Genomic DNA, 27,914 nt, shown 5'->3' on the forward strand with positions numbered 1-27,914 from the left:
GTTGGAAATTCCCAGTTCATGCTCAAACCCCAATAAAAACCCTGCATTGCAGCTGCTTGGGGCTCTCCGATCCACTGTGTTGATGATGGTGGAAAGACCAAGCTTAAGCCCTAATGAAGTTCTTTGCTCTTGCACACATGGTCGGGTTCTTGGTGGTCTTTGGTGACCTTAATATCTGGACATACACTGTGACCCCCCACCCTTGCTCACCAGAGGAAGTCACACCCAGATTGAGCTTTTTCTCTCTCCTTACAAACTCATGACCAACAAGCATTCCTCTTCATGCAAATAAAGCATTCCCAGCATTTTAGCCCCAGCCAATGGTGTACACTCATCCTGGAAGCTTCTACCTGCTCCTAGAGGTTTAAATAGCTTTTGACCCCTGCCACCAGTTAAATGAGTTGCTCAAAAAAGTCTGCCTCCCCAGGATCTTTAATACGAATGATCCAGAGTCCAGGACAGACAGAGCTACACACAGAGAAACTCTGTCTCAAAAACCAACCAAACAAATGAGCTAGGTCTGGTAGCACATGCCTTTAATCCCAGCACTTGGGAGGCCAAGGCAGGCATATCTCTGTGAGCCTGGTCTAGAGTGAGGTCCAGAATGGCCAGGGCTACACAGAGAAACTTTGCCTCAAACAAACAAACAAACAAACGAACAAAAACAGAACAAAACAAATAAAACACACAAGTGAACAGACAGGTTTTTCAAGGTCTATATGGTAGCCAAACCTATGTAAGATACAGTTCTAGGGGCTAGTGAGAGATGGCTCAGTACCACCTGTAAGTCCAGTTCCAGAGCATCCGATTCTCCTCCACCTCTAGACTCACTAGACAACACACGTGGTACCCAGATGTACATCAGGTAGAGCACCTGTACATACAGAAGTGAAGAAGAAGAAGAAGAAGAAGAAGAAGAAGAAGAAGAAGAAGAAGAAGGTACAACTATAAATATTTTTATTAATTTTAAAAATATTTATTTTATGGTTATGAAAATATATGCTATGTGAGTATCTAGGAGTTACAGATGGTCTCCAGTCATCTTGCTGGGTGTTGGGAATTGAACCTGGGTCCTCCATAACAGCAACAAATATTCTTAAACACTGAGCCATCTCTTCAGCCCACTGAACTTTTTTTTTTTTTAAGTGACTTTAAAAACCTTCTTCAAGGAGTCTGGCTTGCTGGCGCTCATCTTTAATCTCAGCACATGAGAGACAGAGACAGGTGGATCTCTGACTACAGAGTGAATACAGCCAGGGCAACACAGAGAAGCCTTGTTTCAAAAAACCCAATGACATAAAATCCTGCTTCAAGGATTACAAATATATATCTTAAAGTTTACAGATAATGTATTACATCATAGTAAATCTATTTGGGACAATTATGTATTTCTGTGTTTTGAGTTGTAAAGACAAATAGAGTGAGTAAAATGATTAGCATACTTACTGAAAAGTTAAACAGGTGGCTTTAAAGGAATGAGGTAAAAAAAAAAATCAAAGGGGCTGGAAAGATGGCTCAGTGGTTAGGAGCACTGTCTGATTTTCCAAAGGACTCAGGTTCAATTCCCAGAACTCACATGTCAGTTCACAACTGTCTGTAACCCCAATTCCAAGGGATCTGACACCTTCACACCAATGCACATAAAATAAAATAGATTATTAAAAAAGTGCAGGCTGGAAAGATGTCTCAGAGGTTAAGAACACAGGCTGTTCTTTCAAAGGTCCTGAGTTCAATTCCCAGCAACCACATGGTGGCTCACAACCATCTATAGTGAGATCTGGTGCCCTCTTCTGGCATGCAGGCAGAATACTATATAAATAAATCTTTTAAAAAAATCAAAGTGCTTGATAAAATGACTGAAATCTTTTTTTATTATATAATATTTTTTGTTAATTATTTGGAAATTTTACATAATGCCCCCGATCACACTTATTTCCCAGTTCTCTCGGGTCCACTCCCACCCTTATGACCTCCCCCAAAACAAAAGAAGAAAAAGCCAGGAGTGGTGGTGTATACCCGTAATCCCAGCACTTAGGGAGGCAAAGGCAGGTGGATTGATGTGAGTTTGAGGACAGCCTGGTTTACAAAGTAAGTCCAGGACAGCCAAGGCTACACAGAGAAACCCTGTCTCTAAAAACAAACAAACAAACAAACAAAACAAAAAACAAAAGAAAAAATAAAAAGAAAAACCAAAAAAGGAAAAAGTACCAAGTCCAATTTGTGTTGCCAATATCCTCACTGGAGCATGGCCAAACTCCCAGTGGCCAGCCCCTTAAACAAAACCGAGTCCTTCTTTACCCAAGCCCCTGCCAGAAGACACCAACAGTAAAGAGCTACACCACAGCATCCTTATCACAATTTTTAAGGGTTCTTTTCAGTGGCTTCCTCTGTGTGTGTCTTTCAAGATAAGGTTTAGCCTCTGCCTCTGGTGTGCTGAGATTAAGGTGTGTGCCACCACTGCCCAGCTATGAATTTTTTTTAATTTAAGTTTTGTTTTGTCTTTTGTTTTTTTTAGAAAGAAAGACCATGAAGTTGGGTGAATAGGGAGATGAAGGCTCTAGAAGGAGTTGGGGGAGGGGAAAGAATATTCTCAAATATATTGTATGAAAAGGAATTTTTTTAAAGTTTATTTATGGCTTGTTTTTTTTTTTTTTTGCTGTTTTATTTGTTTAGTGTATGAATGTTCTGTCTGCATGTATGCCTGCATGCCAGAAGAGGGCTTTTTTTTTTTCCCACAGGATCTCACTGTGTAGACCAGGCTGGACAGTATCTCAGAGATCTGCCTGCCTCTACCTGCGGAGCTCTGGGACAAAAGGTGAATGCTGCCAGGCCCCTTGTGCTCCACCTGTTCCCTCTCAGGCTCACACTGAATCCCTCCCTGTCTTAGTTAGAGTTACTATTGCTATACCGACAACGCTGGGCAGTGGTGGTGTGGGCCTTTAATCCCAGCACTAGTGGAGAGTGGGGGTGGGGCAGAGGCAGGTGGAGCTTTAAATTTAAGGCCAGCCTGGTCTACAGAGTGAGTTCCAGAACAGCCAGCACTACACAGAGAAATCCTATCTAGGAAAACAAAAACAAAATAAAGAAACGCCATGACCGAAAACCAAAAAGCAAGTTAGGGAGGAAAAGGTTCATTCAGCTTTGTACTTCCACAGCACTGTTCATCATGGAAGGAGGTCAGGACATGCACCCGAGGCAGGAGCTGATGCGGAGGCCATCGAGGAGGGGTGCTGCTTACTGGCTTGCTCCTGTGACTTGCTGAGGTGCTTCTTACAGAACCCAGGACCACCAGCCCAGGGATAGCCCCACCCTCAGTCTGCATCCTCCCCCGTCAAGCACTAATAAGAATATGCCCTATAGGCTTACGGAGGTTCTTCTGCGCAGATGACTTTAGCTGGCGTCAAGTGACATAAAACTATACAGCACACCGCCATTTTATTTTGTCTTTTAAGATAATGACTTGGTGAGTTTCCATAGGAATGCTTCTCCGACCAAGCCTCTCCTTTTCCCACTGTCAGGAGACCTCATGATCTTCTAATGTGCTTGTGAGAGAATAAAGAATTAAAAATTAGTTTTTGTTTTGTTTTGGTTATTGAATTAAAGTTTAAAGAACAAGTCTGAACAAAGGCCAGACAGATGAAGACATGTCCAGCCACCTGTGGGGAGTAACCAGCCTTACTGCATTCTTTTCCTGCCCACTAGAGTTACAGTTGCTGGGAAACTGACCCAGATGGCCTGGTCAGAACCACTTAAAGAGATACTGTCTCCTGGCAACCTACCCAGATGGCCAGGCCAGACCGTTTATGGACTTGGTTCCTAAAGTAAACCAATCATTTCAAAAGTCAATTTCCCTTACCCAATCATGTAACACCAAGGCATGTAACCCACTGCTTGTGGTCTTTCCCTTTAAAAACCTTGTTCCCCTAGACTGCCTCTCACCCTTGCATTCCTCTTTGCTTCTACAGGAGGTTTTGCGACCTGGACTCGAGCTTCTACTCAATAAACCCTCATGTGATTTGCATTGGAGTCAATTCCTGGTGGTTGTTGGGAGTCTCACGAACTGGGCATAACATTTGAGGGCTCCTCTGGGATCCCCAACAAAACTCTAGGACCCTGACCCAGAGGGTCTTATGCTGGGTGGTGAGTATCTTTGTGTCTCTGTGCAGTGTTCATGTGTCTAGTTTCTGTTCTCTCTTCCAAAAGTCCATATCTGTGAGTGTAGCAAAGTAAGATTATAGGCAGACGTGCTGGCTAATAACATTGGCTGAACTCAGAAAGATATATCTGGCTTCATCAGTTTCTTTTGGTGGACACTTGGATAGAGTCCCAATGTTGGAAGGTGGTGCAGAGAGAACCCACCCACTGCTCTGGGCTTCCGTGGCAGGGAAACCAGAGCGGGAATCTGAAGGTCTGTGGGTCTGAGCTTCAATAAGGCTTTACAGCCACTCAGTCTGTGTCTGTCTTTCTGTTTATGAGAAACCTCTTCAGGGCAGATTCTGCCTGTCCCAGAACCAGTTTCTGCTTTCTCCTTCCCTGCCACATCAGGAGCTGCAAGGGTGGCGAGCACCCCAGCAGTGACAGCGAACTCAGATCAACTGGTCTGGCAGAATGACAGGCTGCCATTTTAGTCTCTGGCACAATTGGGTGGAGCCCAATTTTGGGGCAGGCCACCCCTATGGAACACAGCAGAGAGCCCATTGAGAGACAGGCCTCTATCCCGTCGGTTTCTCCTTCCTCTTCTTTTCTTTTTGTGCACATTGTACCAGTACCTTGTTTTGTTGAGTTGCTATTTTATGAGTTTGTTTGTTTGTTTATGGTGGTCTCAATAGGCAGGTGACCAAACAGCTGTGCACCATGGTGACTCTGCCTGTCTCATGCTCCCAACACTATAAGCTTGGGTGGCTGGTGGGAGCATGCCTCGGGCAGGCAGAGCTCGCCTTCCCAGGTTGATGGGACAAAGTGCTTGAAATTATAGCTGGATGGAGTAAGACAAGTTTTTTCTGTCTGTTTAAATGTACATGTGGCCATTGCATGTTTATCTCTGACTGATCTTAAATGGTTACTATACTCTGTATGTCTTGGTTATAGATTAAGAGTTACTGGATATGTTTAAAGGTTAAATTTAAACTCTTGTTTAGAACATATATATGTGTGCATATGTGTTTGTAAGATCTCTAGAAGCACAGATGTTTTTAAATAGCAACCATGCGGCCTGCCATGTGATGTGACTCTACCATCTTGAAATTGCCACGTGGTGTGGGGCAGAGCAAAGGAAAAGAAAAATTACAGAACCTCTTAGTGGTAATGAATTCTGTTTATCATCCTATCTCCTTTTAGACTGAGGAGGCAAGTCTCATTTTACATTGGTATTGATTTTAGAGATTGGATTGTTTGCACTGGCAAACTTTGGTTTTGACTTTTAAAATTATGGTTATGCTTTGTGACTTCACTCCTGAAAGGGGGACTTATTTTAATATTGCAAAAACAGATTTCTTCTAAAAATGTATTTAAGGCTATAAAACATTTTAAAGTTTATCAAGCATTTTAAAATAATGACCTTGGGCAGTCTAACAAAGAACCTGGAACAGTTTCACAACCCTTTGGGGGAGGACAAAAGACCTTGGTATTTATTTTATTAATTTTACCAAAGGAAATCAAGTCATACTGTTTGAGCCAATTAAGAAAATTGCAGGGTTTTTTTTTTAATTTTTATTTTATGCACATTAGTGTGAAGGTGTCAGATCCCTTGGAACTAGCATTACAGATAGTTTTGAGCAGCCGTGTGGGTGCTGGGAATTGAATCCGGTTCCATTTGGAAGAGCAGACAGCACTCTTAACCACTGAGCCATCTCTCCAGCCCCGAAAATTGCAGTTTTTACAGTGCATCATGTCACGATGGTAAAAACCTATGGAATGACTTAGTAAAGAAATGATGAAAAAAATTTTGATGGAAGGTTTTATGTTGTCTGAAAAGCAAGAGAGAAAGCATGAGACTGGGATAATAAAGAAAAGAAAAGAATAGCTTGTCTAAAATAAAAATGTCTGTTTAAAACCAGAAGAACGGATCTTGGAAAAGCCTAACCTGAAGGTATATAAAATGTGATGGAAGGTCAGAATATGAATGGAAAGCCAGAGGGCATACGAACTATATTTGCTTTGGTTTTTCATACCTGCAAATATGATTTAAGAAAGAACTGTAAAATATGTTGCCCTTCATTTAAAAGGCTGGTGATTCTTCAGTGCAAAATGTTTTCTTATGCTCTTTAAAGGGGGAAGAGAACTGCAGCTCCTTGTTAGCCCAGGGTTATACAGGGTTGTATTCATTCATACCATTATATGAACTATATGCCTGACTGCCAGTTCCTTAGTGGATGGATTAATGCTGTTTCTTTCTGGCTGATAGGTTTGGAGTGGCCAGAATAGTCTAAGTACAGTTTAAAATTGTTCTATGCTGTTCTGTTATGCACTTGGTTCTAAAATGTATTTGCTCACTTGGTTATGGGGAACTGTAAATGCTACACAGCGCTACATCATGGGAGGTGGCAACACCATCAATGACACCTAATGGCTACATTATATATTGCCGGCCACAGCCTGTAACAACACGTGGCTAGCCCCCATGTTGGTTCAGGGGTAAAGAGGGTGGAACTATGGTTTCATCGCCATCTTTGTCGAGGGCTGCCAGCTGTGTTCAGTTCCCTGCTTACTGCTAAGTGAAACTTTTGTCCTTTAAGCTTTTTGCTGTTTAGCTTTAATGCAGTGTGGTAGGATCAGCAAGATTTGCTAAGCCTCTATATGAACTGTATATGATTGAGAGTTTTGCTTTGATTTTAGCTTAGAAAGATATTTAAAGTTATGCTAATGACTGCAGTTGGTTACAAGATTGAGTTTTAACTAGTCTTTTGCTTGTTTTCAAGGTTAGGCCTAGAATGGGTAACTATGATGTTTGCCTATGTATATCTAATCTACTTAAAATAGATATGGTCTTAAAACACTTATCTAAGGAATATGCCAGAATTATGGCATTCTGTTTTGCAGGATGTAATTTAGAGTAGATAAATAGAAATGGACAAAGAGTAACTCATATGCTGGCCCTCTCTGCAGAATATGGCATTTTAACATGTGTAAGCTTCTTATGACAGAGTCCCAAAATCCTGGCAGAGCTCCCCAAGTTCTCCAAGAAGATTTGGGCACAACACAAATCTGGACTGTGGCATGCTAACCACTGGGCAAGACTGCCCCAACTGGCCCATCGCTAGGACCCAGCCTACACTGTGGACAAAGCTGTGGACACCTGGAGAGTCATAGTTTCATGTTGCTGAAGATGAGGGAGGTCAATCTCTCGTGTTCCTTTCTCCACAGAAACAGTCTCTCATCTTCTGTGCCTGATGGCTGGACCACCTCTTCTCATGATGACATGAGACCACAGGAGCCAGGGACACTGCCTAGGCGGTGAACTGAGTAGTCATCACTGTCATTCTGATTAGTACATTTATTTGGCTTATAATTTATCCTTCTCGGGTCTCTGATCACATTGATGGCTAAGCGAAGCTACTGGTAGCTTTGCAGTTAAAGAGCAGACAATTAGATCCACTGTTAGTTCATTGGTCAATTCATTAGCTAGTAAGAACTACTAGATACTAGATCTTTTATTTAGAGAGGCAAACGGGTTTGCCTTGCTCACGGGCTTCATGTTAATTGCCTGTGTCTTACGGTGAATAATTGTTATGAATTGTAATGTAAATATCTGATACAGATATTTATGTAAACATCTGATGCAGACAGTCTTAGAAGACCCCTGTGAAAGGGTCAGCCAACCACCAAAGGGGGAGCGACCCACAAATTAAGAACCACTGCGTTACATACAAGGCAGTGCTCATTCACCATGTGCTCTTCTAGGGAAACTGACAAACAGAAAACACAGTAACTGAATCAGTCACTAGGCCCTAAGAGGCAGATCCAGTGAAGCACAGATGCCCCTTGACAGCCTCAGCAGCAGCCTCCACCCCAAAGACCTTAGTAGACGTCTGTGGACCGGAGAGGAACGGCTGAGATCTGTAAACATGAGCTACTCCCATTCGGTCCCTTGCGGTTCCTTCTCAAAGCCTGTGCCACAGCGCCCCTCCAAGTCACAACCATAGGCTGAGAGCAGGATTCTGTTTCCCTCGCCTGCTTCTCATCTGACACCAGAATCTACAGCCTCCGGATCTTCAATGAATAGGAGAATGTCACGGTCCCTGAAAACCCCGGGCTCAGCAGAGCCGTCTGTGGGCAGATGCTGGGGAGATCCGTGTGAAGTCTTCAAGTTTGCACGCCTAAGCAGAGTAACCGAGTTTGCACGTCTGTGATCAGTTTGCACGTCTGTGATCAGTGCCTGACCTCTCCTCCCTACACCGCTGTGGGGGAAACTCTTTGTCAATGGTGTGAAAAATGGAGAAGTGAAAGTTATTAGTTAAGCCACAAAGGCGGCCAGCATGGTGGCTCATGGGTGTCATCTCAGCGTAAAGCAGGAGGCAGGAGGGAAGCCCGGGACCGCTGCTGTCACAGAGTGAGACCCTTTCGAAAAACACAGAAAAAGACATCAGTATGATGAACAGAAATGTGAAGGGGTTAAGAAGAGCCTCGGGTCTGGATCACATCCATAGTCAGCCCTCAGAATTCATGGGGAGCTGAATTTGGAAGCCCTATACACCCCAAAAGCTGCGAAGCCCAGAGTCCCGGATTAGACAGGGTGTCGTGTTTGCGCGAAGCTGAGCCCCTCCCTCATCTGCTGCAGTCATTTCTGTACCCAGTGCCGGTGCTGTCCAGATAACACACTCATCCGTGAGAAGCGGGGAATGATGGCGGGAGGTCGCGTAGTCCGTGCGGCCTAATTTGTTTCCGAGTTCTGATCTGCAGTCCCGTCTGCGTCCTCATCAGCCCGCTCTCTCTAGCCCATTTCTGCAGCCTCCTATAGCTCGCGTCATTTTGTCACCGGCGCACATGCGCACACACAGGGTGCATTTACCGAGTGCTGTGTGGTGTGAGGGCTCCTGTTACTAATTAAAATGGGAATAAAAGAGCCCTCCTCCTCCTCAGCCTCGCTACCACGGCAGGAAGATTAGAGGACAGATTGCTGTCACGAAGTGCCTGCATGTTGGAGATTGTTCTTCAGCTAACTCTGACACTGTGGAATGACACAGAGCGGCTCATCTGTTTCTGGCAGTGTGCTCCCCTCACAGCCATGCGCAGAGTGGCAGAGGCAGGGCTAACCCCGCCTGGTTCTTCATCCAGGGAGCATAACTGTCCCTATTGCCTTGCTTTTCACTACTTTTCTTTCTTCCGTGCACTCGGCCTGGCCCTCCTTTCTTTGACACTCTGGGCTTCTTGGCTCTCTTTTAAAGCTCTCCCTCCCCCTCCCCACCCAGTGGGGCTGCTTGTCTGCCCTGTGATGGGTGTTGTGCTGACATCCATGACTTGTGCACCTGTGTTCTCTTTCTCTTCTCCAGCTCCCTTCACAGGCAGCTGCCAAGATTTATGTCTTGAATGCCTCTCTCCCCAGCCACCCACCCTTTCTTTTTTTCCTGAGGAGGGATTTCTCCTTGTAGCCCTGGCTGTCCTGGAGCTTGCTCTGTACACAGGCTGGCCTCAGACTAAGAGAGATTCATTTGCCTCTGCCTCCCAAGTGCTGGGATTAAAGTTGTGTGTCGACACCACCTGGCTTCTTTTCTATTTTTAAAACATTTATTTGTTTATTATTTATATAGCATTCTGCCTGCATGTACAACTGCACACCAGAAGAGGGCACCAGATCTCACTATAGATGGTTGTGAGCCACCGTGTGGTTGCTGGGAATTGAACTCAGGACCTTTAGAAGGGCAGACAGTGCTCTTAACCTCTGAGCCGTCTCTCCAGCCCCTTAAAACACATTTTTAAATTTTTATTTTGTGTGTGTTGGTGTTTTACCTGCATGTAAGTCTGTCACCACTTGCAGGCTGGTGCACATCCAGACCAGGAGAGGGCCCCAGAGATGCAGGAGTTAGATTTACAGAGGGTTGTCAGATCTGAGTGGTGCTGGGAACCAAACCTGGGTCCTCTGGAAGAACAGCCAGATCCTCTTAGCTACTGAGCCATCCTAGGGCACCTTTCTTTTTCTCTTTATGACAGGGTCTCACTCTGTAGCCCTGGCTGGACTTGAACTTGCTATGGAGACCAGACTGACCTTAGATTCACAGACTTGTGCCTGCCGGTGCTGAGTACTGGCATTGAATGAGTGTGTTACCACCTCAGGAAAGCCCCTGTGTTTGATTCCCAGCATGGAAGAGGAATCCAGAACACAGAGAAATCTAATGCGAAGCAGAAAATATGGCGACACCTTGGAGTCATTGAGACATTTGTTCAAAGAAATGAAGCCCAGGCCCCATCCACAAACTGTGATTCAGTTGTTCGGGAAGCGAGCGCAGACAAGGTGACTTTCAACCACCCGCAGGTGCTGTTGCTAGGTAACTGTAGGGCGGAGGCTGTCAGTCGGCAGGAGTCTAGAACCTCGGGTGACAGGCCGCAGCACACCTGTGAGGCCTCCCTACTAGGGCTGGCCTCAGAGAACGTCTGCAGATGTTGTCTTGATCACCTAGCACGTGTGACAAGGCCCCTCTCCAGTGTGGGTGGGACCGTGCCCCGGCCAGGACTCCCGGACTGTGCAGTGGAGAAAGCGCCCTGAGCGCTGCGGCCTGTGGCTGGGCTGCGAGCAGCTGCTCCGAGCTCCTGAAGCCGCGGCCTCCCCGCTGTCATGGACTCCTCCTCTGCCCGGGATCAGACAAGCTCCTCTCCCTAAAGCTGCTTCTCCCGGGATCACCACAGCACCAGGAGGAGGACGCTGCGCGGGTGGAGGCCCTGCTGGAGGGCGCTGAGGGAGCAGGAGTGCGTTCTGCCTCCTGCTGTTTTCACAGCTGTTTGACGGTTTCCACACGGTGGCGGTGGTGGGGCCTGGCTTTCTGGAAGCTGCCACAGTCAGGCATTGCAACAGAGGACGGTGCTGAGCCGGGCATGCGGGAAGGACAGGGAGCGGCCTGGGACACTGGGACAGGTGACAGAGCAGAAGACATCACTGAGGAGCCTCTCGCTGACCTGGGTCTTTATCTCAGGCATCCCAGGTCAAAGGGCAGTCCCTCTAGGAGCTTACCGTGTTGCTGAACCTGGGCTTGGGGCACACCCAGCTGACACTGGGGTTCAGTGTTCAGTGAATGTTTTTTGTTGTTTTTTTTTTTACCTCATTGTTTTTTTGTTAGTTTGGACAGAGTTTATTTTTTTGGTATTTTATCATTTGGTTTGGTTGTTTGGTTGGTTGGTTTTGTTTTTTTGAGACAGGGTTTCTCTGTGTAGCCCTGGCTATCTGGGAACTCACTCTGTAGAACAGGTTGGCCTTGAACTCAGAGATCCCGCTGCCTCTGCCTCCTGAGTGCTGGAAATAAAGGTGTGCACTATTGTTACTGTTTTGTGAGGAGAGGGTCTCATTTTGTAGCCCCAACTAGCGTGGAACACACAGAGATCCACCTGCCTTGCCTCCTGAGTGCTAGGGTGAGCTATGAGCCACCACCCCAACTTCATTTTGTTGGGTTTGGAACAGATCACCCTTAGCACAGGCTCTTCTTGGATGCCCCACAGGGTTCAGGCTGCCCTTGAACTCTTGGCTCTCCCATCTCCCCTTCCCCAGAGCTGGGATGCCAGATGCTACCTCCACACCCAGCTGAAGTGCATCAACCAGCTTTCTCACTTGTGTTTAATAACTCTCAACCTGAGTGTCTTCATGGCTAAGCTCAAGATACACATTTTAGTAAGGTATCCCAGGAAGGGTGCTGTGGCTTTTCAGTCTAGTGCGCAGGAGGCTCGGAATGGTGATCAGCTTCTCACTGTTGTCATGGTAACTTGGAGAGAGGGAAGGATTAGAGATCCTGAGACCCCACCAGAAGAATCTGCATTAGAGCAATGACTTTTCAAGACAGTTTTACCTTTTAAACATACGAATTGTAATATTTGAGTTTCTAGGACTTAAATAGGCTGGCATGTACTTTGCTACTTGTAAGCCTCCTGTGTCTTTTTTGCATCAAGCATGGCCAACATTTGTCCCTCATAAAAAATGTCTCACATTCGAAAGGATAAGCCAGCTTTCAGCACAGTGTGACACCTTAATTTAGTAAGCATTTAAAAGTTTTTTGACATGGGAGGCATTCAGTTTCCATGTTTGTCTCCCAGCCTAATTTTGAGTCCTTACATTGACCAACAGAACATATTTCTTAAGCCAAAATACCCTTTTGTACCAGTTCTGTGGAAGTACGAGTTTTGGGGATTGGCTATCCTTTTTAGAGCAGTGTGACATTATCTCTCCTTGCATAAACCTAAAATTGATGTGAATCCAACCTTTAGAACAGTAAGGACATAACATCTATTATTAAGAAAAAGGAACTTACATGGTAACCTTAAGGAAAATTTGCCATTTTGAATCTTAGACCATCTCTGCAAGTGGCTAAACAGCAGGAGTTTGAAAAAACCCTGGCTTTTATTATGTATATTAGGCTGATCTGGAACTCAAAGATCTGCTTGTTTCCTTTTACTTTGTGTTGGGATTAAAGGCATGTGCCTTTACCAACTTGTTCAAATATTTTTTCCCTCAAATCATTGTAACCCAAAACCTTTAAATGAAAATCAAGCAAAGAGACAAGAAAATTTTAAGTTTTGGGTCATTTGTGCCAATTTAGGATGTAACAAGCAAAGCCCAGTTGGTTATTTTTTGGAATTAGTTGTTACAGTGAATTGGCGGACCCTTACCAGAAAGAGCTGGCAAGTATCTTGCAGCCAGAGAGCTTTGAATTTTAGCTGCTATTAATCTAATTTTTATTAGGAAGAGTGCTCTTTCTATTGTCTGTAACTTAGTATTCCATTCCTTGGCTTTTTCCCCATTTTCTCCTTGAACTTTCTTGGAGAAGGCATGGAGAAGAGCCATCATCATTAAACATATTGCAACCAGATCCATGACTATGACCACCAAAAGAAAGCCAAAAGGGATTAAAACACCCTCTGCCATGGCATTTTATTTTTAGATGCAGTTTTAGGCCAAGCTCTGTCTAGAAGTCTCTCTGCCTCCAGTTCCTTTCTTTTCAGCCACGGCTGCTGTTGTTGCTCTGAGCAAGCCACAGTATAAGGAAGCCATGCTTGGGTACCGCTCAGTTAGACTGTAGCAGCAGCCAGTTTTGCTATGTTAAGTCTCAGGTCTGCCCACAGTCTTTTGCTCCTGGGCCTGTTTAAAAGTCTCTCTTAAAGAGACAGTAATTGACCCAGGAGTTTTTAGATTTTAAGTTTGGCTTGTATCACTGGGAGCTTATTCCCCCCACCAAATTATGATAAAATATGATTTAAAGGATGTGGATACTTAGATTAGTTGAGCACCATTTATTGTGGGTTATTAATATTTATTACTGATTTATCTTTTAGTTAGGTAGTGGTTATTCCTAAACCAGCAGTATACTGAAATCACCACACAGAGACTATGATGTATTTAGTTAACTTAGAGCACAATGCTGGGCAATAGTTACTCCATCCTAAACCTCCAAGCCTGCATAGTTTCCTCCCATTCAGATTTCACCCATTATACTTGCTTTTAGTTATATCTTAGGTCTGGTTCATCTCTCCCCATGGTTCGAAGACCTCTCCTGACAATCTTTGCTCTCCCCCTCCTCCCACTTGCTTCCTTCTCCTCTCATCCGGATCAGGATGTCCCACCCTATTCTCTCCATTGCACAGCACTGGCTGGTTGTTTAATTGACAATTACAGAGAACAAATGGTGGCACATTTACACAAACTCGAGACAGGTGATGCTGAGAATAAGCATTACAGTGCAATGTCTGGTTTGAAACCAGATAGTGGGGTAGAGAAATCAGCATTTGAATGAACAAGGGTACATTCCACAAGAACATTATACCAACACACAATTAAAAATAAAATAAAATAAAATATAAACCCCTTGGTCAGGGCTGCAACAAGAAGTGCTGATGCTTTGAACATTGAAAGATTCTGTTTGGGAAAATTCTTAGAGTGAAATGAATTTGAACTCACAAAAGACAGGGGAACAATATTTAAATAAAGAGTGTGGTGGAAGGAAAGGGAAATGAATAGTATTTGTAAAAAAAATAAAAACTTACTGATATGTTTTGTTTGTTAAGACAATCTCACTATTCAGGCTCCCTGGCTGGTCTGGAACTTGCTGTGTTGATCAGGCTGGCCTTGAACTTACAGAGATCCACCTTTGCCTCCCAAGAGCTGTGGTTAAAGGAGTGTGCCACCATGCTGGACTTCAAAGGTTTTATTAAAGCTATAAATGGTTTGAATTCTCATTAATGTTCATAGCATTAAAATGTAAGTAATCTCTAAGAAGAAAAACAGTAAAGCTAATTGAATTTTTAAATCTGAGATGCTCACAGGAAAGGGATTTTCCTGATTAAAAAAATGGAAATTCATCTTTCTCTTCAGGTCCCAGACGCTGTGGAGCCAAGTCCAAGAACTGGTTAGGCCCACCTGGAGCCCAGTTGTCAGAGAGGCGGTTGAAGGAAACTCAGAGACGGATCGTTGCAAATGCAAGAGGTTTATCCAGGTCAAAGCACCATGGGGCTGCTTTTGCAAGTCAGCAGGGAACAGCCCTGAAAGACAAAAGCCTTGGGGTTTGTTTTTTTGTTTTTGTTTTTTTTTTTTAAAGAAAAAGCACAGGAAGCGTTGGGGGTGGGGGAAGAGGCAGGGTTTGCAAGCTGGGCAGCTTAGGATTGGGTGAAGGGCTATAGGGTGCTTGACTTTGAAAATGATTGGTTTGGGGCTGGAGAGATGGCTCAGTGGTTAAGAGTGCTGCCTGTTCTTCCAAAGGACCCTGGTTCAATTCCCAGCACCTCACAACTGTCTGTAATCCTAAGGGGTCTGACACCTTCACACTAATGCACATAAAATAAAGTTAAATAAAAATATTAAAAAAAAAAAAAGAAAGAAAATGATTGGTTCCAGTCAGTCCTGTCCCGGACATCTAGAAGCTATCTGATCTGATCTTCAAGTTACACCCAGAATGTCCTGGTGTAACTTGGGGAGGTGCGACCATCTGGAATAGTTGCGACCCTATCTCATACTGCAGGCCTGAACATTCTTCTGAGGGGGTGGAGACCTTTGAGGGGGTGGAGACCTTTGAGGGGGTGGAGACCTTTGGAGTGGTTGCTGGGGCAACGTTACCTCGAAACTGCCAGTCTGGTGGTCATTCCTTTGCAACCGGGAGGGTTTTGTCTCAATTTACTGGGAGTTTAATATGGGGTATAAAATTAATAAAGAAACCTGTAAAGCTAGCCTGTTCCTTTCAAACGACACCACACACAACCAGTCCCACAAATGGCTCAGAAATGGCATCAGGAAACGCCGGTCAGGTCACAAAGATACGAATCTCTTACAGGGGTGGACCCCAAGTTCTTGAGGAACATGTGCTTTGCCAAGAAGCACAAGCCTGAAGAAGATGCAGGCAAACAACGCAAAGGCAGTGAGTGCGCGAGCAGAGGCCATCAAGGCCGTTGTGAATCCTGTGGCTTGCCAAAGGGCCCCATACACAAACTCAGCTGTCATCGCTCACCCCAAGCTTGGGAAGCAGATTCGAAGCTACACGGCCAAGGGTCATAGGCTCTGCCAGCCACAGCCCGAGGTTCACACCAAGGCAGAGGCCGCAGCTCTAGCTAAGGCCAAGGATTCAGCTCCAGCCCAGGCTCCCAAGGGTGCCCAGGGCCCTGTGAAGGCCCCGCAGGAAAGGCTTCTGTTAATATGAAGACAGACGGACTGGTGTGACACACCCACCTACACACTATTTACAGATGACCACTGTCCTATGCTGTTTTTACAAATAAACCTGAGGCAAGATCTGTTTAAAAAAATAATTTTTTAGCATATATTTTGGTGAGGGTTAGAGAAGGGTAATTAACTTCCCATGAAAGATTCAGTAACGAAGAGTCACTAATTACTAGAAATGCAAAATCAGATTACGTAAGACCTGAACATGGAAAAAACACATAAACTATTTATCAAGTCTAAATTCTAAGATGAAGTGTGCAATATTGATGTCTAAGTTTTATTTTGAGATGTTTCCCACAGGTTTCTTTAGGTTGTCATAGGTAGTAATTCATTGGCTTTCTTGGATTTAGGTTCATTAGGTTTTACAAAGTATCTTTTGAACTATAAAATTTAATGAGTAAAAACTGACTTTATTCTGGAAAGATGGGCTCCAAAATATGTAGTAAAATTTTGTTTTAAGTAATAATGCTCATGATGTAGACAGTTCTAAAGCTGTATCACATCAGAATTCAGGTGGGATTTTTGTTTGTTTGTTTCGTATTAGTTTCTAGCACTTAAGGGCATTCTTAATGTTTTCAAGCAGAACAGACACAGAAAATGGGGTAATTTACAAAATGGAGTATTACTCACCTGTTAAAAAGTGATATGATGAACTTTGCAGGCTCAAAAGAGTGGAACTAAAAAAAAAAAAAAAAAAAAGCATAATCTTGAGTGAGGTAACCCAGACCCAGAAAGACACACATGGTATGTAGTCACTTATAAGCAGGTATCAGCCATATAGTACAAAATAGACATACTACAAGTTATAGATTCAAAGAAACTAAGAAATAAGGAGGGCCCAAGGGAGGATGCTTGAATCTCACTCAGAGGGAGAAATAGTCAGTAGAAGTGGTTGAAGGAAAGGAACAGGATAGGAGAGGGAACACTGAGGGAATAGAGTCGGGATCAGATGTAGGGTGAGTGGAGGCAAGAGGACAGAGGGCTTGCAGAGAGAGGAGCAATCATGGGTGGTGGGGTTAAGATAGAGCAGAGATCAATGGAATGTGCAACCAATCCTGGCCCAGGGTGAAACCCACTGACAAAGAGGAAGTACATAGTCCTGAGGAGACTGGATGTGCTGGGGTGGATTTGCAAGGGTGGTGGAGGGGCAGGCGAGGGGGGATAGAGGAATGACTAAGAGGAGAAACTTACTAACTACAAAAAAAAAAAAAAAAAGAAAGAAAAAGAAAAGAAAAAGAGAGGACATTAAATTGAAAGAAGACAAAGAGGGAGGTTTATGGAAGGGCTTGTAAGGAGGAAAGAAAAGGAAGAAATTACATTATGTTTAATCAGAAATAAAAGAGTAAGACTGGATAAATATTTAGAGGTGTATCAATAAAAGAACTAATGATATGTTGTTGTAGAGCAGAGCCCTATTCAGTCATAAGAGAAGTTTCCTCTTGCAGCAGATGGGAGAGATCCTAGACATTACACAGAGAGAGTCCTTGGAACCCACAGCTCTGAATGGGATGCCGTCATCAAGTCATCAAATCCCTCCTCTCAGAGCTCAGCAAATCCTACAGAAGATGTGTAAGAGATGGAAGGTATGGAGGACACCGGGAGAACAAGGCTCTCTGAATCAACTGAGCAAGACACATATGAACCCACAGAGATGGAATCAGTAAAGACCCCCAAAGACCACCAGGAATTGACTACGCTGCAAACACATGAGTGTTTATTCAATACAAGCTCTAACCCGGGTCACAAAACTTCCTACCAAAGCAGGAGGAGTGCAGCCCTCAGGTCTAGGGGAACAAGGTTTTTAAAGGGCAAAACCACAAGCAGGGAGTTTCCAAGCCTTGGCATTACATGATTGGGTAAGGAAAATTGACTTTTGAAATGATTGGTTTACTTTAGGTACCAACACCATAATCAGTCCTGGCCTGGGCATCTGGGGGATACTTGATCATGAGCAACCCCTGGAGTGTGCTGATTGTCTGTTGCTAGGGAAGAAGAGCGATTAGCACTTTCTGTGGTCACAATCTAGGGGCCATCTGGGTGATGGAACAAAACAAAACAAAAGATACCATTATCAGGAAACAGTATCTTCTAAGTGTAGGAAGGAATGTGGTCCAGCCTGATTATTTTTTTAAAGAAAAAGCTTCACTGGCTAGGAGCTAGGGAATATTACAATAGTGATGGAGACCTTTGCTATAGACTCAACATCTCAATAACTTTGTGGCAGGCTAATTGGCTACGAAATTTGTGTGGGCGACTGGGGGAGCTAAAATTCAAAGTGGGGTATCTTCTTTCAATTGCTTTCCACTTTGTTTTCAGAGAGAGTCTCTCATAGTACTTGAAGTTCATTGATTTTGCTAAACTGGCTGGCCAGAAAGCCACAGAATACTCCTCACCCTGCTTCTCTACTACTGGAATTATACACTTATTTATGCCCAGCCTGTCTGGGCTTAGTTTTTGTTTAACTAATGTGGACACTGGGTTTCAAACTTATGGGTGTATGATAAACATTTTAAAAACTGAGTCATGTCTCCAGCCCCCACCATAAATTTTTAGTAAATTCTGCTAAAGGTTTCTATAGTACTTTGAATAAAAATGAGCCCCCATGAGTGAAATGATGATGCGCACTGCAGATATTATATAAAAGAGGTTTATTGGATGGAGATAGAGAGAAAGAGAAGATGGGGGAGGGGAGAAGGTGGCCTGACAGAGAAAGGGGAGAAAGCAAGAGAGAGAGGTAAGAGGCATGGATCCATTTATAGCCCCTGGTCAACTGAACTGTGCCTGCCAGGTGCATCTACCTGGTGGGCAACACATGGTGACATCATAGGTTACTAGGCAACCAAGAAGCAGGCTGCCTAAATGATAACAATGGGCATATAGGGAGTGGCACCATTAGGAGGTTTGGCCTTGTTGGAGTTGGTGTGACTATGATAAAGGAAGTGTGTCACTAGCGGGTGGGCTTTGAGGTCTCAGATGCTCAAGCCAGGCCAAGTGTCTCTCTTTCTGCTGCCTGCTGATCCAGATGTAGAACTCTCAGCCACCTCTCTGGCATGCCAGCCTGCATGCCACCATGTTTCCTGCCATGATAATAATAGACTCACCCTCTGAACTATAAGCCAATCAAATTAAATGTTTTTCTTCAACAGGCCTTTTCAAAATATGTGAGACAGAGGCAGAATTCATGAGATGGCTAGTGTTGCCAAATCAATGTACTCTAGAATCATCCGGGAGGAGGGTCTCATTGAACCTCTGTAGAGATTATTTTATTTATGTTAATTTATGTGGTGGGTGGTACCATTAACCTGGGCATGAGATCCAAGAATAAATTGTAAAAAGCCAGATGATCCCTGACATGCATACATTAATTTACTGCTATTTTCTTCACTTCCTTCTTCCCTTCCTTCCTTCATTTCTTTGTGGAGAGCTGCTTCTTTGGCAAACTGCTTTGTAATTGAGTACTCAGTGAAAAACATGTTTTCACCCTGGTCTTTACCTTGAGACAGAGATAAACAGGACGTTTTGCCAAGCTCCTCTAACTTGTTTGTGTAACCTCAAACCATTTCTGCTATACAGAGAGGTGGTCTAAGAAAACAAGTTTGACTCCTCTGTGAATCCCTTCTTTGTATTTATGTACCTTGTTTTGCTTTGCCTATAAAAAGGAGCTGTGGAATAAACTCTGGGCTCCTGCAGTTTTTACTGACAGTCTTTTCAAGCTGATCCCTTGTGTCTTGCTTTATTTCTTTCAATCTCACTCTCCACTCGGGTTCTGTTTGCTGGTAGGCTCTGGCATCTATCTATCTATCTATCTATCTATCTATCTATCTATCTATCTATCTATCTATCTATCTCCTTCGTGTGTGTGTGTGTGTGTGTGTGTGTGTGTGTGTGTGTGTGTGTGTGTGTTTGGAGACAGAAATTCTCTGTGTAACAGCCTTTGCTGTCCTGGAACTCTCTTCATAGACTAGGCTGGCCTCAAACTCACAAGTGATTTGCTTGACTCTGCCTCCCGAGTTGGGATTAAAAACATGTGCCACCATGCCTGGCCAAGAAAGTGTTTTGTTTGTTTGTTTTGCTGTTATTTTTTAATGGGGGCTGGGAACTTCTATTTCTGACTGTGGATGTGATATCCTGCTGCTCCAAGCTCCTGTTGCCTTGACTTCTCAGCTTTAAAGGACTATCTCTTGCACTGTGAGCTGGAACAAACTCTTTCCTTCTTAATTTGTTTTGACAGGGGATTTTATCACAGCAATCAGTAAAGAAAGCAAGAGCATTCATTTTTCACAGGTTGGGTTTCTTGCTGCTGAGGGAGAAAATTCATCAGTCAACTTACCCAGCAGTGGGCCCCAGATGTGCTGAGTTGCCAGGCAAGATGAGCACGCAGACACAGTAGTGGCACGGCTGTTAGAAAGGCAACCAACTGCATTTTATTGATTTTGAGGTCTGCTACACATGAGGTAGTTCATGCCTGGTACTATAAACTTGGTAAAAAGTCCACACCTAGAGTACCAGGACTGTAACAGTCACACTGTTGTTTTACTGGCTATCCACATTGTTAAACTGCCTTCTAAGTATGTGTATCTACCAACAGATCAGGGCTGCTCTCAACATTGGCCAGAGAAGTTTCTTTTGCAGTAGGCAGCAGTCAGTGCATACTCACAACAGGTGTAAGCAGTGAGAATAAATGACTGTTGAGTGTGCAGCCCTAAACGAGAAGCTACCAGTCTTCCAAGGACTTGGGGAACATCGTGAAAGAGAAAGCACAAAGAATGAAAGAGCTGGATATGGTAGTTGCACTCAGGAACTCACTGCAGCTGTGACTACATGCACAAGAGGATGCAATTGCTGCCTACTGGACAGGGGTGGTCATATTTCTTTGAGGATTGTAGTCACTGGTAGGTCACTCTTGAGCATGTAAGAACACTGGTTGTGACCAATGGATTATTCTTAAAAAGAAAAAGAGAGAGAAAGAGAACATAAACTAGGAGGGATACATTCTTCAGGGTAGATTATGGTTGGACATGGAGTAGGGAAGTTGGGGATGAATTTGATCAAGATAAATCATGCACAGAGAGGGGGGGAGAATTGCCAAAGAATGAATCATTAATATTTTTAAAAGAGTTTTATTTTGAGGGAAAAATTAGTTCAATAATCTGGGCCCTTGTCTGGAATAAAGATTTAGGAGTCAAGGTCTCTTAGTAAACTATATATCATCATGTAGCAAAACTGAAAACATGAGCGATAAGGGTGCTGTCAGAAAACAAATTATAGAAGCAAGAATACAGATATTTGTTCAATGTTCATGTTTAAAAAAAAAATCCCTTTGCAGTTCCACATAGAGTCCCAAGCTTTGACTTTCTTTTCTAACTCCATGCTATGAAGTAAGATGGCCCCAATCAGAAGATGACTTGTGTGTGTGTGTGTGGGGGGGGGTGCCTGCAAATGCTTACTGCCAGTAGAAAAATGATCCATGAGTCAAGAACGAAATCTGGTTCAGCATGACATAGTTAGCCAGTACTAGTTCAAACATTTAGAGTCTGACACCTAGCAGCTTGTTGTAGGTATATTTACATACAGTACACTTTTGGGGGAAAAAGTTTCCTGGTAACAATTATCTCAATCCCATGTGCACAATAAAGCTTAAGGCAAGGTGTGACCACACCAAAACTTGTTTGCAAAGTACGTGTGGTCTCTATGATGAAGACGGGTCCCATAGCTTAAGAGCCTAAGATCTGGTGTGGTCTCCATGACAGAGGTAGGGTAGCGGTCATGAGGTTATAAAGTACCTTTGATATTTCCCCTAAGGACAGGTTCTATTGACTGAAAAGCAATATTTAAGATAAAGGTCTAATGAGGAAGAATTCGAGATAAACAGGAGATAATCCAGGAGATTCAGCTGTGGCCAGGCCCTACAGATAAGAAAGGTCATCAGGTTTTTAACTACATCCACCCTCTGCTTTCCGGGATGGAAAATATATAGACACATCCCTTTTGTTGAAGAGACAAGCGTGGTGCTTAACATGTCTGGTTTCCCCAGCGCTTATCTGTGAGCAGAAAGAGCTCACAGCCTTTACAATGACTGGTCCTTTCACACTGTGCTAAGGGTTTTGTGTGTCAGAAGTACGTAAATCCCCAAATAGCATCATTATCTGGGGACCAAGGATTCAATACATAAGTCTGTGGAAGACAGTTATATTTAGAGAATTTAGGCCCAGCAGAGAACCTTCTTGAGGTAGGGTTCACTAGTGGCTGACCCTATACATTTGGCCAGGTTCTCCTTTCATCATCTCTGGCCCATGGATATTTGCTCTGTTCTTTCTTGAGCAGAGGCTGAAGTTTTAGCACCCTCCCGCTCAAAGGCCATAGTCTCAACAGTCTGAGACCTATTAGGGTTGCTTATCAGCCTAGAACATGTAGAAAGAGACAAGAAAGGAAGAGTCTTGGCATCCCTTTTATTTCTGATAATGATACAGAGAATATATTTTTGTGACATATTTTTAATAAATTAACATTTTATAGAACTGAGATGTTTTACTACATAAAGACAAACCTGAAAAAAAAAATGCTGATTTTATTTCCCATAGTATATGGCAGAAGCCTCACATTTCTCTAACAGAAAAATGAAATAAGTTAAATGTGTAATAGCATTGGGAAAAAGTATCACTAAAACAATTATACTTAGAAAAGGGAGGTTGCAAATGTATTAATAGAATTTGTACTTAGTGTCTTACCATTATTTCCACTTAAAAGAAATACAGGACAGGATTAGCTGTTATAGTTAAATTACCATAGTTAAAATGTATGAAAAAAAATGAACCATTAGAAAAATAGGTGGAGAAATTACTTAGAAGCTATAACATCACCCTCAGAAAACAATCCGCCAAAGGTATAGGAGATCAGACACATTGTCATGATATAACTGATACATAGATTTTGCTTCACATATTGCTTAACAAAATTAGTTTATGGGGGAGATTTCTGACAGGCACTGTGCTAATTGCTGAGTCCTGAAATGATAAAGATATGTCTCAGTGCCCGTGAGCCTCCAGGTAGATGAGAAATATTTAAAAATATTTATTTAGCATGATACTTACTAAAACATGGCTGCATTCTGAGTTGTTCCAGCAACTTTATTGCCCTTAAAAACAATAACACAATTTGTTGAGCTAGTTAGACCTGTGTGGTTGGGAATGTTCTCAAAGTTAATTGAGGTAACTGAAGTTTCATGGTTGATAATTATGGAATTATGGCCTTGTTTTATGCATGTATCATGCTGTGTCTAACTGGACTAACAGAACAAATAACTTTCCAAATTTAGACAGTTATTATCAAAGGACTAATCTATACTAATCTGTGAGCAAATTGCCCTGTGCTTAATAATGTAACTGCTACCTACATTTTCATTTATAGACTTTCTGGAATATTTTTTAAAGTAGTTTTAATTTTTATTTTCAGTTTATTCATTTTATATCCCAATTGAAGTCCCCTCCCTCAGCAACTCCTGGTCCCACTCTCCCTCCCTCTTCCCCCTAACCCCTTCCCCAAGTCCACTGAAAGGGGAGTTCTCCTCCTTTGCCATCTGCCCATAGCTTATCCAGTCTCATCAGGACTGTCTGGATCCTCTTCCTCTGCAGCCTGGTAGCCACATCACCAGGGGCAAGTGATCAAAGAGCAGGCAACTGAGTTCATGACAGAGGCATATTTCCAAATTTTTGAAAACTATTTAATAACAAAATGTTATTAAACTTTGGCTCTTAAATTCTCCCAGGAAGATCTGTGTTTGTCATTATGTTGATGGAAAGAGGACACACAGGAGACAGACACAACAAAGCTGTAGATCAGTGTTCTCAGCCTTCCTAATGCTGCCACCCTTTTAATACATTTCCTCATGTTGTGGTAACACCCCTCAACCATAAAATTATTTTCATCACTACTTCAAAACTGTAACTTTGTTGCTGTTATGAATTGTAATGTAAATATTTGTGCTTTCCAGTGGTCTGGCTAACCCCTGTGAAAGTTCTTCAACTCCCAAAGGGGCTATGGCCCATAAGTTTAGAACCATTACTCTAGACTCTGCAGGACTAAGACCTAGAGAGCTAGACAAGAATGAAATATTTGAATTACCAAGTTCACTGGCAGTGAGATAAAACCCTCCTCTAAAAGATCCTAGACAGCTTGCCAGTCTCAGCCAAACAACACAGCACTGGGATGAGGACAAAGTCTCTGGGGTTGCCTTACAAACAGAAATGCAACCTGGCCACTGAAGGAGAAGTCAGTGTGTTGAGCCCTTAAGCAAGAAGGAAAATAAGGATGTACTCTGCAGCAGCAGGAGACAGGGTACTATTCCAAGTTCTTAGATAGCTGACACCAGAGACAACAACTTGAGAGCAAGAATGGGAGCTCTCATCACAGTTGATAGCAGAATTTTCTAAGGTAACCATTTGGAATCTTTGCTCCCGAAAGTACAATGAGATTATACTCACCCGTCAAGAATGCAGTCTGGGCACTTGCAGGAAAATGGATGGAACTAGGGGTCAATATGGTAAGTGAAATAACTCAGATTCAGAAAGACAAATACTCTGTTAGCTCTCATGCCGAATCTAGATTTCTTTATCTGCGTCGAGATAAATACATGCATGTATATTGTGTACATGGCAAGGGATTATATATATATATATATATATATGTATTATTATACATGTATATATAGTGTGTGTATGCGTGTGTGTGACTCGGAAGGAGGAAGATACTCTGAAGGAAGGGATGCTAAGGGAGAAGGGTGGGTAATGGAATGCATGCAAACTGGAAGCAAAAGCGGCAGGAAGGAACTAGCTGGAGCACTTGCAGGATGGGTGGGAGCAGAGGGAGAGGGACAGGGACAGGATCTAAAGTCTAACGAGGAACATGTATAAAAGGGCCACAACAAAACCCGCTGCTTTAATGCTGACTTAATAATGATCAATTTCTCTAGAGGTAAACATTTCCGTATCCTCTATGCTGGGGGAGCACGTGCCAACGAAACAGAAAAAGCATCTTAAAAAGACCATCACTCAGTGATTTATATGTTAAGACAGCACTCAGGCTTGGTGCAATTTACAATGCTAATTAAACTCACAAATGCAAATTTACCAAATTTGAACCAGAAAATGAACCAAGATGTTGCTAAAAGCTCAGTCTCAAAATGGCACTGAAAACAACCAGAACGAGCAACTTAAAAAGATGAACTGCGCTCGAGGGCACCACAGCACACTCCCAATAACAAACGGATCATACACACAGCTACACTGGTTTTAGCGCACTGACCAGAAGGATGGAAAAGTATATGCCACAGAGTTCCTGACCACACAAAGGTAAAGTCACTTAGCCAGCAAGCAGAAAATAGGGATTTAGCAACTCTTAGACCTACAGCGTTCAATGTGTGCTTCTCACCTATTCCTAATATCTTCACGTCACACAATGTGCAGTGTATAAGCCATTTTCACTCAATATTTTTCCTTCTACCTAGTATATCTGTGAACACTGATTTTCATTTCCATCCTTAAAAGTCAAAGGGCCAAAATCTACAATTTTTATTTATATAAGAAAATACTAAGTATTCTGGACTATTCAAGATAAAAGTATATTCAATAAACTTTGGTATTTTATATTTTAAATTTCTGGAACTATTTATTGACAACGTACATCTACAGCCATTCTTCAATAGAAGGGATAATTTATTGTGCTAAGATATATACATACTTTTACCAATTCTCCAAGGCATTTCAGACCCACTCATGCAAATATTACGTTTAGAAATGATTAGTGAACCACGGGTCCCTGTATTTGTTGAACTGAATGACCTGGCAGTAAAACTCAGTTAAGGCTCTGGGCATTGGGGACACCTCCTCCCACTCTGACCTGCTGCTGTGGTAGACCTGCACCTCATCCGTGATCTCATCCGGCGCATAATCTCCGCCTAGGATGTAAATCCTATCCTCAATCCCAACTGCGCCTGCATTAAAGCCTGCGCACTCGAAAGAGCCTTCTCCTTTCCAAACACACGTGTCCGGACAAAAGCTATACACCTTGTAGGTTGAGAGGTCACATATGTACAGGGTGCAGTTTACTGGGACAGCTTTAATTAGAGTAGCATGGAAAAACTGTCCAAACTCTGCGACTAGCTCGGACCACTGGTCAGTTGTGGCATGGTATTTAAAAAAGCAATCAAGTGATGGATTAAAAGCATCTGCAATCTCTACCTCAGATCCGAGAACGTAAATGACATCTTGGCATGCACTGGCTTCTGGGTAATAGATGCCTCTGGGTAAAGGGCTAACCGATGTCCACTCTTTGGACAGCGGATCGTAAGATTCAACATCCAGGAGACTTTTAATGTCCTGGGACCCTCGAGTCTTTCCACCTATAACAAACAATCGATTGAGCGCCATGACTGAGGTATGCATGGTTCTTGGAGTCTTCATGGTTGAAACCAAGAAAAACTCATTTTTAATTGGACAGTAGCACCAGGTCTGGTCAGTGGCGTCATGGTAAGACTCAGCAATATGAAGTCGGACCTTCCTACAGCACTTCCCTTTGCAACCGCCCGTCAAGAATATTTTCTCTCCATAGCTAGACAGACTAGACCCTGGCAAATCAACCAGATGTGACTGTGGCAAGATTTTCCACGAGTCCGTTTTAATATTATAGCAAAATGTATACTGATTTTCCCCATTTTCCTCTGTTTTATGGATAAATATATATTTTTCAGTTGTGGATGGTCGAGCATCAGGGAAAAGGCCACTAGAACCTTGCACACACTTGATGGCATCCACAATTGTGTCAAAACAGTTTGTGCTTCTGAGCAAACACTCCTCACGGAGCAGACAGTCCTGCAGCGTGTCCTCAGGCAACTGATGCAATCTCACTTTTGCCATCAAGTGAGGCAGGTGCCTTCGCCTGGCCTCTACGTTGTGTTTGATCCAGGTGAGGACGATCTTCAGGACCATTTCCTCTTCAGGGACATTTAACTCATCTGACTCCAGACACTTCTGCAGCACTCCAAAACTCATCTCTAAAAACTCCCTGGATTTAAACAACAAATGAAAGTGGCGCTGAACGAAACATAACGCATGACTGAACAAATGGGGAGAGCCATAGCTGTCTGATAAAGATAATAAATGTAAGCAGTTGACAAGACTGATGCTTTTTATTAGGAAGTCACTGCAAGCTTTGGACAGGAAGGAAACCTGGAGAAAGGCTGACAGCTGGAAGAACATTTCCACGTTCTCATCCGTTATTCTTGTTTTTCCGGTGTAGGCATAGTCAAGAAACGCCTTTACTGCTTTGGAGGACAAGTTAGTAATGGTAACACTTCCGTCATCTCTTTCTTTCATGTTAACCTCAAACATAGCCCTGAAAACAACAAACAAAGGAGACTAAGTAAACAAAAGTATTTATTCTGTAACTATTTGCAATATCACCATTCAGATACTTCTTTACCCTTTATTTCATTTTAAATACATTTATAAAATCACATTTAATGTCATCCTAATGAATTATTTTAATATTTAAAATAACTGTAAGCTATAATACTTATCTGCTGATGTATAGCCTTCATAATATAACATACACAGTGTAGCTGAGGTACAATAGAAACAAAAAGACTGTAAAGTGGTTCAAGTTTTAGATATTAGTTAGTTCTTATATATAACTCAGTTTTCTACAATGGCAAATTAATTATAGCCATGATAATAACTAAAATTTCCCCAATATATAATGTTCAAAGTCTTAGGCTTAAAAAATTTACAGGAAACACAGAATATGAGAGGCCCACTGCCATCAATGATTTTGTATTCCTTTGTGGTAAAATCAAATCACACTGATCTGAAAAAGGGACAAAGGAAGTAATAACCAAATAAGCCAGACAAACCTAAGTACGCCAAATTTACATTTTTCTGGTACCAACTACTGAGACACAGAGACTCTTCCCTAAACACGAGTAATCAGACCAGCTTGGAAATTAAAAGGCAAATCTAAAGGACTGGGACCATCTTGAACTCAGGAGAGACAAAAACATAGGTTATTTGGAAGTGTGAAG

General features: G+C 42.9%; 1 protein-coding gene across 12 annotated transcripts in view; it reads right to left on the bottom strand.

Moving 5' to 3' along the window:
* Positions 1 to 22,276: 22,276 nt before the first annotated feature.
* Positions 22,277 to 27,914, bottom strand: part of Kbtbd3 (kelch repeat and BTB domain containing 3) — a 29,069-nt gene continuing 23,431 nt past the window's right edge. For all 12 annotated transcript variants that reach the window (XM_021628310.2, XM_060368180.1, XM_060368212.1 and 9 more), the window contains one exon: positions 22,277 to 27,229. In XM_021628310.2, the coding sequence (XP_021483985.1) occupies positions 25,627 to 27,229 (1,603 nt within the window). In that variant the 3' untranslated portion in view covers positions 22,277 to 25,626. The remainder of the gene's footprint in view (positions 27,230 to 27,914) is intronic.

This window comes from Meriones unguiculatus, chromosome 1, assembly GCF_030254825.1.
Source record: "Meriones unguiculatus strain TT.TT164.6M chromosome 1, Bangor_MerUng_6.1, whole genome shotgun sequence".
Lineage (NCBI taxonomy): Eukaryota > Metazoa > Chordata > Mammalia > Rodentia > Muridae > Meriones > Meriones unguiculatus.